Source organism: Opisthocomus hoazin, chromosome 4 (assembly GCF_030867145.1).
Source record: "Opisthocomus hoazin isolate bOpiHoa1 chromosome 4, bOpiHoa1.hap1, whole genome shotgun sequence".
In the NCBI taxonomy this organism is placed as follows: Eukaryota; Metazoa; Chordata; class Aves; order Opisthocomiformes; family Opisthocomidae; genus Opisthocomus; species Opisthocomus hoazin.
In genome coordinates this window covers 62,073,348-62,085,623 of record NC_134417.1, presented here as the reverse complement: position 1 = coordinate 62,085,623, position 12,276 = coordinate 62,073,348, and the positions used below count along the sequence as shown (strand labels likewise).

The 12,276-nt window shown below is 38.3% G+C and overlaps 1 protein-coding gene across 1 annotated transcript in view; it reads right to left on the bottom strand.

The window, feature by feature from the left end:
- Positions 1–12,276, bottom strand: part of AGMO (alkylglycerol monooxygenase) — a 140,593-nt gene that overhangs the window by 113,900 nt on the left and 14,417 nt on the right. Inside the window, exon 2 of the mRNA XM_075419229.1 lies at positions 5,972–6,075. Within this exon, the coding sequence (XP_075275344.1) occupies positions 5,972–6,075 (104 nt within the window). The remainder of the gene's footprint in view (positions 1–5,971; positions 6,076–12,276) is intronic.

The following is a 12,276-nucleotide window of genomic DNA, read 5'->3' as shown; positions in this document are numbered from 1 at the left end:
CTTATATTAAGTAAAATAAAAACCGATTATTATGTTACTACTAGATGTGCTGTAGCAAATGAGACATACATTTATGCAAAAGTGATTTCCCAGCAGTCATACTGAGCAAGTAGAAAAATCAAGAAAAGAACTCAGAAATCCTGAGATTAGATGTGAGATTATTTTGTGTACTATACAGAGCAGACAGCAATATATCCTTGACATGAAGGGTTCACTTATATGGGAGAATCATCACAGAGAAAGCAAGGTGTGAATTTATAACACTGTAACTTTGCCTTTCTAACTCTCCGCATGAGCATCATGAGGGCAAGGCAGCTTACCTGGCTTTCAACATTCATTATGAATTCTCGCCCTGACTTCCTCATGGCATCTCCCTTGAAGTCTTGATATTTTGCTGAGTTCTAAGGATGTGCTAGCATGAAAACAGTTTCAGAAAATGACTCACTTAGGAAAGATACTGGTATCTTCTGGTATCCCAGAGGACCAGCTATATCCTGGGCTGCATCAAAGGCAGCGTGGCCAGCAGGCCAAGGGAGATGATTCTGCCCCTCTGCTCCACTCTGGTGAGACCCCACCTGGAGTCCTGCATCCAGTTCTGGAGCTCTCAGCACAGGAAAGACATAGACCTGTTGGAGCGGGTCCAGAGGAGGGCCACAAAAACAATCAGAGCACTGGAACACCTCTCCTGTGAGGAAAGGCTGAGAGAGTTGGGACTGTTCAGCCTGGAGAAAAGAAGGCTCCAGGGAGACCTTATTGCAGCCTTCCAGTACCTGAAGTGGTCTTGTAAGAAAGATGGTGAGAAGAGGGTAGATTTATATTAGATAGGACAAAAGTCTTTCCTATGAGGGTTGTGAGGCCCTGGCACAGGTTGCCCAGAGACGTTGTGGATGCCCCCTCCCTGGAAGTGTTCAAGGCCAGGCTGGATGGGGCTCTGAGCAACCTGGTCTAGTGGAAGGTGTCCCTGCCCATGGCTGGGGCGTTGGAACAAGATGATCTTTAAGGTCCTTTCCAACCCAAACCATTCTATGATTCCATGATCTTACATATAAAGTCCCAGGAATTTCATAATTAATTGTTCAACGGGCTGAGCAATAGAATAAGACTTCCAAGACCTTCATGTGTTAAAAGTCAGTCTGCTTTCTTCAGAGAAAGGCTTATCTTTTTTTTTTGCCTACTTGACATTGTGTTATACCAGCTGCATCAAGAAATTAATCTTTCCCTAAAATACAGAGATTTTTTCTAAATCAAACAGTAGTGGAGGTATCTTCAAAACTTTAAATCTCTTTAGCACTCAGGGAAAATTTGGGTAGCAGATAAGAGCTCCCTGTGAAACACAGTAAAATAAGCAAAATCCAATTTCTAATTCCTATCGTCCTCACAAAAATCAAATCTTTGAACATCACGGAAAGCAATCTTATAGCGATAACAGGCCTCCTGAGACAAGCATTCCTTTAGTGTAGGCTTCATGGATCACAGCTGCCCCACAGACTACATGTGGGTTGTTTCTGGAATTCAAAGGTGGTAGAAGGATTATGCTGAGCTTCTAGAACTTGGGCGAAATAATGTAAACAGGTATTTTGTTTTAATTAATCTGATCCTCAAAGGCTGAAGTGTTTGCATAACACCTATAAAACAAAAAAGAATTAAAAATATAGCTGGAAGGTGAAATTTGCACACTTGGTCCCTAAGAATCACTCAGTCTAAGTAAACCCACAAAAATTCATAGGAACTCTTACCTAATTGGGAGCTAGTAAATGTCATCAGGGGGCTGTGGCATTTAGGCATGAAATTCTGGAGTAGAGGTGGGCATGAGCCTTCTTTAAGAATTAAAAACACAGACCAGACTGCCTTGTGGAAAAGACTACTAAACAGAAGAGTGACTTTTAAACCTACAGTTCTCCATGCTCCAAAATAGAAATGTAGTGCAAGCCTCCCATACTTTAGCAGAAATGCTATTAACACTGGCATGGAGTGAATCCCTTTTCTGAGTTCTTATTTCCTCCTTCCTCTAACCTGGACCCCCTTAGTCTTTAATTATTTAAACTGGGCGAGCTACACAAAAAGTAGCCTGAGAGATATTTGTCCCACAACAGCCAGAAGGTTTTTCTCATAGGTTATCTTACAAAGAAGCCAATGAAGGAGTAGGATGCGCAGCCATGTTTAAGTAAAGCTACTGCAGTTTTATCTTATTATTGATTGTACCTGCCTAACGGCATGATAATAGCAGGAATTTTTTTAAAAGGAATGGAGCGGAAGTTGATTTAAAAAAAAATCCCCACAGATGGTTTTCAGATTATTCATGGAAGGGGCTGCAGGACTGAAAGCAGGGTTAAAAATAATACACATTTTCCCTAGAAGTATCAGAAGCAATTTGGTGGCATTTACAGACAACTCAGAGGGAAAGGAAGGATCATCTTCATACTTATTTTCTAACCTAATTCTCATAATGAGTACTAGGATTTCCCCACTAGGCGGTGAGATGAGGGAAATTTTATACAAATCTACAGGTAAATTTGAGATTGACAAAGGAGAATGCTTTCCTGACTCATGTTTCCTTGCAATGTAAGCTTTATTTTGCACAGAAAGGATTTCAAAGATCTTTTACAAAAGTAGAACCCATAGGGAGGAATGTAAATCTCTCCCATACAAAAGATTTGGTTTCTCCTATTTGTGGTTCCACTGGAAAAATAAGATCAATGTCAGGGGAAAAAAAAAAAAAAAAATCATTAAACAGTTTTTCACTGGAAATGCCAATTCACCAAATCAAAACATTTCATGGGAATGTACCAGCGTTTACTAATCTGTAGAGCAAAAGCTTTCCTGGCTACAAGATGGAATTTCTGGTCAAAACTGCAGAAAAAAACATTTACCACACTCACAGATCTTCTCCCACTTGAGGATTCAGCAACAGGGACTGAGAGAGAGCCACAATAACTGATAACCTGATGGGAAAGGCACTCAGTGAGGGGGTGGAGAGGGATTCTTATCTGGGGCTGCTGCACTGCAGCTGTGTGCCTTCACGCTTAAGGCACTGCCCTTTTTGAAGGCTGTGTGTCCGCCACACACTCTCCAGTGCGGCTATGCCCTACCTTTCTGCCTCTCATTTGTAAGTAAAAGCTTATAAACACTTCCACTACAGAAAGGGGAAAATGTGAAACTCCTGCGGTGCAGCAGGAAGGCTGAGCTTCCCGCGTCGACCCCCTCCATTTCCAGGCTGGGTCTCTGCACAAATGCTGCGGGGCCGCAGGGTGGCTGCCGACAGACAGCTCGTTCTTCTGCGCTATACTTCTGTGAAGATTCTCCAGGAGTTCAAGGTAATGATAAAAAAAAAACCAAAAAACCATCCCTTACAAATCCCAGACCTGGCAGACTCCTCAGTCGATAAGAAGTGAACTTTGTGACTCTGTGCTGAAAAGAACAGCGTTATCGATTCCCTTTCCAGATTTATGTACAGATGTTTCCACTGTTCTTAAACCAACAAGGTGTAATTCAACACCTTATCTAAACGTATAGTTTAAAGCTATCAAATTATTACAGATTTAATGTTTGCAGTTAATCCTTACCTTTGGAGGAAAGCTGAGAACTAGTACTCAAAGAATTAAATCATAGCTTTTCAGGGTGTATATGTTACTTAGTCCTTTCACAATTACACTTCAGCTAAGTGTTTCATTAGAAGCAAAAATTTATACAGTATTAGCTTGCTGATTTCCTCTTAAAAATGAATACACATTTTTTTCCACACCTTTTTCCCGCAAAATGGCTTCAAAACCATCTGTCAGAAGTAGGTCTGCTTCTCTGTGGCCCCTCCACTGGAGTAACAGAAACGGTGTGTGTGCAAGTGACATGAAGCGATACACATTTCGTTCCAAGTTCAGGAGTACTTCTCATACCACTGATTGTACTTTAAGCATGTTTTTCTCTTCTCTTTCATTTCATATCTTTTCAATCAGCTTGAGCACAACCCACACAGATTAATATGCTGATTTATCTATCTTATAACGTTTAACTTCAAACACACACAGAGCTGGCAGCAGAAGAGTCCCACAGTCCCACATCATCCACCACAACTTTCTCACAGCCTCCACAAAACTGGATGTCATACTGCATTATAGTACACATTCAGCAATATCAGATCACTCCGACATTGACTAAAGGATTGACTGAGTTTCAGCTTCGAGGCAGATGCATTCGTCGGGTTCTGGACAAGTCTGGCAGTCAAAAAAACCAGCAGTGCTATAAGAAATAGCAAGAATTGTGTTAATGACCAGTAAAGCTTTGGAGAAAGAAAGTTCTAAGGGGAGCTAAATCAATACTTAAATTAACCAAATGTCTTGGCTAATACCAAATATTTGGTGGAAAAAACACTACACACAAAAGTATTATGGATACCTAGGTTCATTTCCCTTTGCTCAAAGCAAATTAATCTTAAAGGTACACATATTATTTGTCAAGTGATACCAGTGTCGTCCTAAGGACGGTCTTCAGAATCTAAGAAGGCCAGACATCTTGACCTTCCTGAATATTTTACACTCTCTGAGGTATCATCCTCAAAATCAAGCAGGCAGACAAAGTCCTCATGCACACACCCATACATACACACAGGCTTTTTGTCTTTTTTGAATTATTGTTTTTGTTAAGCATTTGCACATATGGTCCCAATGGGTAAATATGCAAAGGTTAAATCTTTAACATGGTAGTATTTACATAAGAAGCAGTTGTGACAGAGATGCATCCCTTCCGTTATTGTTAATTATGGCCATTTAAATTTGAGGCACTCCTACTAGATTAGATGACTATTTTCTGAACAAAAAAATCACAAGAATTTACAGAGAAGACTTAAAGAAACAAAATTAATAGTATCTATTTCACAATTTCCAGAAGAACTAGTCATTTCTTGCAATCTAGTGCTTTAACACATCTAATGTCATGGGCTTGAAACAGTTATAAACAAAAGGCTAAATCCATGCTCAGTTATGTGAGCACAAATCAAGACTAATTTTACTGAAGTTAATGGAGTTACACTGGGTTTGCATGTGTGAGTACACACTCTTGGTGCTGAATCATTTGCTCATAGGCCATTTGTAGAGATTGGCACAGGATTGTCGGTTTCCTCCATGGCCAGTATTATACCTTCCTGGAGAAGCGTATTTCTATGTTTTATATATATATGAAAATCCATTTAATATTTCTTTTGAACCCTAATTCTGAAAATTCAAATTCTGAAGTTATTATTCTTTTTTAAAGAACAAAAAACAACCAACCAACCAAACTACAATCTGAGTTAAAAAATAGAGTCAAAAGAGAATATGAGAGTACAACTGAGGAAATCAGCTGTTATCTTGGGCTCCAAACTAAACACTGAATAGTACGTTACATTTATGAATGTATCTGGAAATATAAATGTTTAAATCTGTAAATGAGTACTCGTGTTAATTTATATGCCTGTGTACACAGCTCACCATTTAAAATAAATTATATCTGAAATAACGCAAAGTAGTGGCATACTGCCCTTCCTTACTGGAGTACTGACACACGACACGAATGAGCAGAGACAAATATTTGCATGTCCAAAGCAATCATTAGTAATGATTTCTTCTCCTTTCAGTTATACAAACACATTCTAGAGTAGTCATGTTATGCTCTGATCTTTTCCTGTACTTATGCATGAATAACCAGAAGAAAAAAATGGTGCCATTTTACTAAAAAAGTCATGAAAATACAAACGCAGGGTTATAATTAGCCTTCTTAAACTTAACTACCATATCTCTTTTCAAGTTTGCTATAGAAACATTAATGAATGTATTTTCAAAGCTTCTGATTCTCAGATTCTTCAGTTTCAACCCCTGTGCTTTCAATGTCAAACTTCTTAAATAATTTATATGGTTTTCTCTGAAGGAAAATAAACTCCATGTTTTCACTTTTACTGAATCTTGTTGATATTAATTTGTTTGTCAAATCTGGTGCAACTTACCCAGGAGGTGTATTTCTGCAGTACAGATTGTCTCAAGGCTGTGAATAAGTTGTAATCTTCAGAACTATGATGTACTTGGTGCGCTGCCCACAGTATATTAACCTCTGCAAAACATAATTTCTGATGAGCTAAGTACTAGAGAACAAAGAAACATTTGTTTCTCAAGGCCTTTTTTCTTAAGCTAAAAGCAACTAATCCCCCAATTTGCACTTTGCCATTTTACCATAGTATAGCAGGTAATACAACCCAATGCTCAGACCTGAGTTTGGGTAGACTGGGTAAAATGCCAGTAAGTGGACACAAGTCAGTGTAGCTTTCATGCTGAGGAAGGTGAGGCTGTGGCAGTAACTAAAATCTCTGCTGGAAAAGCAGTAGGATGTGGGAGATGAGAGTTCAACAGCCAGAAAGCCTGAGCTGAGTCCTGATAATATGAGTCCACAGGAGCCCTGTTAGCGAGTTCAGAGGGACAAGGACTGAGCATGCTCTCATGTCTGCATTTGTTTACTGAAGTTATATTTCAAGACTAGAAGGGGACACAAAATGTTACAAAAGTCTTGCGCTTCAAATTTAAACAACTTAACTGGTGTCTGCTGTGATGCTTACAGTTTTCTGGAACACGTAAATCTTCAAGCACACTTGTACCACAGACCACAAAACACAGCCGTTGCCTGCCCACTAGTGACAAATGGAAAAACAAATCGTCGCTTGCTGGGAACTCTGGACCCTGCCAAAGGAGAGCAGTGGCTCTACTGGGTTACAGTTCAAAAAAAGTTGCTGGAGTAAGGGCAAAACCAGTCTCAGCCATGTCCTCTGAAGGCATGACACCTCTAATGCACTGCAGTGAAGGAGAATACTTCAAAATCCTGATTGTATTTCAAGGCATTTACTCATCAAGGGCACAACTGGGTGGCCCCTCTGCATTGTACATTTATATCTGGACAGTCTTAAGTGGGAGGTTAAGACAGAAATGTTCATGGTCATCAGATGTGTAACTACAAGCATGACCTTAATTATAGCAAAATGAGAAAGTGGGTGGTTGATGCAGCCCAAATAATGGCTGTTTAGCATAAAACTAAATTTAAGGTCACATGTATTTCAAGAGATGAAGTATACACAAAGCCTCAGCTGATTACAGAAATTACAAGTTAACTGGCTGTCCGCCAGTTGCACACTCCCATTCCCATTGACTTGTTTCACCAGAGCAATTAGAGAAGTGCCTTTGGCAGATACTAGAATCATATTCACAGAATGATCTTATAATGTGTATTTAAAGTCCTGAAATTATCTGGTGCCAAGCTTACATCAAATAGTTCAGGTCTGGTGATTAACATGCACTTGCAATGTAAAATAATTGCAAAAAATCCTCTTAATAAATCTCAAGGTGTCTTCACCATTTCAGCGGACTAGATAGTCTTTTAACAGGAGGTAAGCCTTGTATGCTAGAAACTGAGAATTTTAAATCTAATGAATTTTGACAGTTTAGTTATTTACATGACAACATCATTTTTTTATGTCCTCTAAGTCCTTGAAAATCCTTGCAATTGCTGAATTAAAACTGTAATTTCAACAATCATAAAAAATTTAACACTCAATCTGAGAATTCTTCTTTCTTTAAATGCATTTGTTCCTGAAGGAACAAGTGTTTACTACATCAAGAATTACTGATCTCTCTCTCAAAAAAAAGCCAACAACATCTTAACGCATCTCCACCTAATTAGCTCACTAGGATATGAATTATTCAGGTGAGTACTCAATAATAATTTGTATTTACAATGTTTCCCAAGACCTCGACAGAAGCTAAATGAGTGAACAAAGCATCTCAAAAGGTGGAGGTTAAAGATCTGTCTCCTTAGTTGTTTTAAAAGCATTTACTTCCTATCACAAACTGTGTGTAACACAAGCTTCCACTCAATGAAGTACAGCTGTACAAACAGGGTACAGTAACTGGATCTTGCTTCTTTCCCTCAGTCATTTTTCAGGATTGTGAAAAGTTCAAGGAAGGGAATCTATGATGATTTTTACAGTCTACTTTCATTGTAGTTAAGGTCAAATGGTTTTCAAAATGAATTACTAAAAAGGCATTTTATTAGCATTCATTTTTCAGTTAAACTGCCTCTTACACTAACAAGAATATGGAATAAGGTAACTAAAAACTGGTAAAATGTTAATATTTCAGATGTGTGAGTCAGTGTAAATGATCTATCATTCAAAAACATATCACAAGAATATTAGGGACATAAACAAACAATTCTGCCACAAGCAATTTAACTGCCAAAGCTATTTCTGACTTCTTCTGTTACAGCTAAGTAAATTAAATCCCGCTCCTTAATCATATTCTTGCTGACATCATTGGCACAGACTATGTTAAATTTCTTGGCAAAATAGGCAGAGTTGATGGCTGGAAATAATTTTTTGTCTTAAAAATTTATCTGAAAAAACTGATCACCAATAACTTTTTATTTGAAACAAAAGAATAACATCATGAAGAAGCATGAAATAGATCACCCCAAAACTCCGTCTGTAACCACCAGCACATCAAAAATATTACAGTCATAATAATGCCTAAGAAACATCTCACAAAGGTAAGAAACAGACCAAGCACTCTTCAAGGAATACAGCTGACTGCTCACCAACTACCCACGACAGAAACCAAAACGCATGTGTCTATAGAAGAGCTGTGGTTTCACTTCTTCATTCGTAATTATGACAACTTGCAGCAAAATGAGAAAAGTTATTTGAATGAGAATGAAATTATATAAGACTGTCTCATATCCACTTCCTCACACTTATTACAGACTGACTTAAAAAGAGAGTAAGACTGAGATACGGGCCAATTCCAACACTTTAAAAAAAACCAAACAACTATGTAGAAAACAGGAAGTACTACTGCATTTTGTACATCTCTCCTGTTCAAATTCTCTCACAAAGCCACAAGAAAAAAGTAGGTGAAGGAATTGGAGAAGACATCCAGACAATATTCTAATGGATTTTTTTATGTTTTCTAAGTCAAATGTGATTGGTAAATAAATTTAAAAATCACTTAACTGGAACATACATAGGCACAAACTCACTATTTTTGATTCAGGAGAGTGAACATCATAGACTCAAAGTATAATTCAGGCTGGAAAGGATGGCAGGAGTTCTCTAGTCCAACCCCCTGTGCACAGCAGGACCACCTATGAGGTTTCTGAGTGCTCCACCCAGTTTGGTCTTGGAAACTTTCTGCATCTTTTGCTACAGTGGAGAACTATCTCAAACAGAAGATAAAGGTGGCATTTCTGTTTTGTGTATTTTTGAGGAAAGTTACTCAATTTCCAACCTAGCACAACAAGGGCCTGCTATCCTGGTGTGCTGTTTTCAGGTTCCTTTTAGTGGGTGGAGACCTGGTGTGCTATTTGGGTCTGAGGAACAACAGAACAACTACATCTTGCTACTGAAGTTAATAATTAATACATTAGTATTACCACTGTACAGAATCAATCCATATATTTTTCTGTCACCTCATATAAACTGTAAAAGAATCAGCATGTAATTGCATAAGAGAATGAATGGTGCCACCTAGATAGGTGAAGAAGGAAAGAAAGTTGGTGGTACACAAGAATTGCTGGATTATGAGTAGGTTATCATTTGGCCCCCAGTTTTCACTCTATCTGTTTAAGCCACCATGAAGTTATCTCAGACTCAGACCTGCAGTTGCTAAAATCAGTGAGCTCCAAGCAGTTGAGAGATTTATATCTGAATACTAATGCGAAAGGAAAATGAAATTTGTCTTCAGTCCAATATATGAACTCTACTGATAAGAAAATTAGATGCTGAAGAAACTGGCCTGGAGAAGATTTGGGGGGACTTAATAGCAGCCTTGCAGCACCAGTGAAGCACCAATTATCAAGAAGCTGGAGTCAGGCTTTTTGCAGCAGTCCCACTTTGTCTCCTTTTCAGGGTTTTCTAAAAGGAAGAAAGATTAATGATGTCATCCTCCTTTTCCACTTCTTCCCTCCCTCCTCCTCCTAATTAATACAAAAAAAAGTAATCTTTCACACACCATCACAACCATATTGGTATGGCAACCGATGATTCCACTTTGCTTTATTTTTTTCTGTTTCAGATTTGGTTTTTAGCAATAGTCAAATCCCTTTTTATGAGACTCAAAGACAAATCCAATGTCTGGGCCATATTTCACTACTTCTGAAGTGTTTTCCTTGTGGTAGTAGGAATTGGTCATCATGCACATAAGATTTCCCTCTAAGAATACATAACCTGTAAAGTTCAAAATGAGACTTTGTTGTTCTTCACTTCTATAGCTTTCAGTGATTTCCACAGCCCACCAAATTTTGATCAGCAACAGGAGAAAATACGTATGCCAAAAAACCCTGTAGTCATTTCAAGGAGGTATGTCAATGAAAAAAATCATTTAACACAGTCCTCAAAATCAGTGAAATCGTAAAGATTTGATGAGTCTTTAGTGAATAAAAAAGATAAGATAGACTTTAAGGGGGTAATTTCTTTGCACACAGCTTTACAAGACCTGAATCTTAAGTAAAGTGGAAAAAAATAGTTAGAAATACATCCATATGACGAGTCATGTAAAGTTTCCATTCCACTTCAGTCCACGCTGACTGCAGCTAGGAGAACAGGTGGAAGTTTCCTCTCAGCATCTACTTAAATTTAAACAAAACCTTCAGTTTCACTATGCTTGGAATCTCTTACAAGAATAAATGTCTTCAGTATTCAGTGACGAACTGAACTACAATTTACGCAGCTAGAAAATTAGCAGATAGAAAAATTACATTTACTGCGCCATGGACTACCACATCACGATGAACTCTGCAAAGCCAAGCATGTGACAAGAAATCCTTCGCCCATGGCATGGTCCCTGCTGAACCTAGCATAGAAACTGCTGCTTCCTAGAGCAGCTGTAACCTGCAGTGTTTCAGAAGCTCTCCGGCTTCTGAATTCTCCAGTCAAAATTAGCAGAAACTCCAAGATGACTCAGGAAAGAAAAATGGCCTGGAAAGTCCATCTTCCAGTCATTCCTTTTCTACATATTTCAACACTATCTACACAGATAAAATAGAGAAGAATACACAGTATTTAAATAATTTCTCCACTAAAATATCAGCTTTTCTTATTCACAAAACAGCAATTGCTTGACTGCTTACTACCTTCCTGCCTTATTCTAATTGATCTGTTCTGCTGATGCTTCTGAAATGTTTGAATAAAACTCTTCTCATCATGCAGGGCTTTTTCAAAGAGTCTCGTTCCCTGCTGGATTCTACACTTGCATTGGATGAACAACAACCAAGAGAGAGCACCACTTAGGTTTTGTTACTGAGAGGGATGATTACCAGATTTTTAAAATAAAAGTTGGCTAAAAAACTGTATTTCAGGACCTAGAGTGGATGCCTTTATTAAAATTCGGAATTCACCCCAGAATCCATTACACTTCACATGAGAACAGAAATCTACCTGCACAGATTAGTCATCATCTTCACAACAGAAGTAAATATAATCCGTACATGACTGTTCTATTTAGTCTGTTGTGGTGTAATCCCTCTTTTGTTACTCTTCTGATCCAACTTTGCTTTATGTTTTTTATTCTAGTGTGGTTCAGTAAGAGCTGTAAGATAGGTTATTTGCCAAAAGCCTCTGCTTCCTTCTTATTAGAAATATAATTCTTCTAGGAACAAATTCTTTCCTCGGTTACATTAGTGTAAGCGTAGGGCTGTATGGGTTTAATGAGAACAGGATTAGATCCAAGGAATTTATCTGGAAGACTGTATTATACACCACACACAAAGAAGTCTGTATACAAGGAAATGTACACTTTTATTTTTTTTTAACAAGACACATTTTTCTTAAATTGTGGCCTTGGCTACAGCGAGTGTTAGCAGTTTGTATTCTCAGGACGATCACCTATGCAAATCAAAGGACTAGCTGGAAAGAGTTCTGAGTTGAAGTGGTGAATTAGACTTGATTCACAATATAGCTTCAAACAATTTTCTTAACTTTCTTCTTCTGCACATTTTTATCTGTTCATGCACCTGACACAGATCAGTTCTCAGCATGTAGGAGGTAGGAGTTCCACCGCTATTTAGAATAACAGGAAAAACAGAATACACTAGCCTTTGCTCCCAGAGTTTGTTTGTCAGGAGGAGAAGTGGAAAAACTCTTCAGCCTCAGCACCATCTGGTCCTCTTTGGTCATTAAATATATTGTGGTACCCAGGTAACTCTGGGATAGGCAATCACGCAGCATGACACACGTCTAGTCTCAAACAGAAAATAATCCTGCCATGAGACACTCTG